Source organism: Phaethon lepturus, unplaced genomic scaffold, assembly GCF_000687285.1.
Source record: "Phaethon lepturus isolate BGI_N335 unplaced genomic scaffold, ASM68728v1 scaffold37761, whole genome shotgun sequence".
Taxonomy (NCBI): Eukaryota; Metazoa; Chordata; class Aves; order Phaethontiformes; family Phaethontidae; genus Phaethon; species Phaethon lepturus.
In genome coordinates this window covers 2394-3113 of record NW_010519127.1, presented here as the reverse complement: position 1 = coordinate 3113, position 720 = coordinate 2394, and the positions used below count along the sequence as shown (strand labels likewise).

The 720-nt window shown below is 53.1% G+C and overlaps 1 protein-coding gene across 1 annotated transcript in view; it reads right to left on the bottom strand.

Annotated features, from left to right (window-relative positions):
• Positions 1–256: 256 nt before the first annotated feature.
• The window catches only part of LOC104628384 (uncharacterized protein C10orf12-like), a gene marked incomplete at its 5' end in the record, with an annotated part of 2801 nt that continues 2337 nt past the window's right edge, over positions 257–720 (bottom strand). The window contains 1 exon segment of the mRNA XM_010296944.1: positions 257–716. Within this exon segment, the coding sequence (XP_010295246.1) occupies positions 257–716 (460 nt within the window).

The following is a 720-nucleotide window of genomic DNA, read 5'->3' as shown; positions in this document are numbered from 1 at the left end:
AACTAAAACTGCCTGGTTCCAAGTTTAAAAAACCCAAGGAACGTTCAAACTGCAGAAACTTCCTTCTGAACAGCAGAGCCAGACAGGCTGACCTCTTCTCTGTCCGAGACACATCTGCCGATGCCTAAAATCACGGGCGTTATCCTTTAACTGCGGATTTTTAAAGGCTTGCTACAGCTTATAAAAGCAGCTTTAGTTAATGCATGGTAAAGGGTTACTACTATACATCAGTTTGTACATGGCTACCAGTTTTTCGCTATTTCGGGTCCAGGCGTGAGCGCTTGCTGTGTGAACAGTCCACTTTTGCCCTCAGCTTCCTCTTGCCCTGCGACCCGCTGCTCTCCTGCATCTTCTTCATGGACCTTGTCAGGGTCTTCCCACCGCTGGGCTTCTTGTTGGCCATCTTCTGTGACCGCGTGGAGGACTCCCCCAGGGGCTTCTGCTTCAGGGACTTGGCCAGCTCCTCATGGAGCAGCACGGCCCGTCTGCTCGTGTTCTCCTTGCCCTTCCGCATGGGGAGCCGCACCTTCTCCAGCTGCCTTTTCGGGGCTCTCTTCTCTTTCAAAGACATTTTTCTAGCCAGCTTATTGCTCCTCTCCATGGCAGCCTGCTTTCGGGTGGCGGGAGCTTTTGCGCTGACTTCCGAATGCTTTATTTTACTGGCCTTCTTGGCAGGCAGCTTGTCCTTGGTGGAGGAGCCGGACCGCTCCTGCGTGCTCC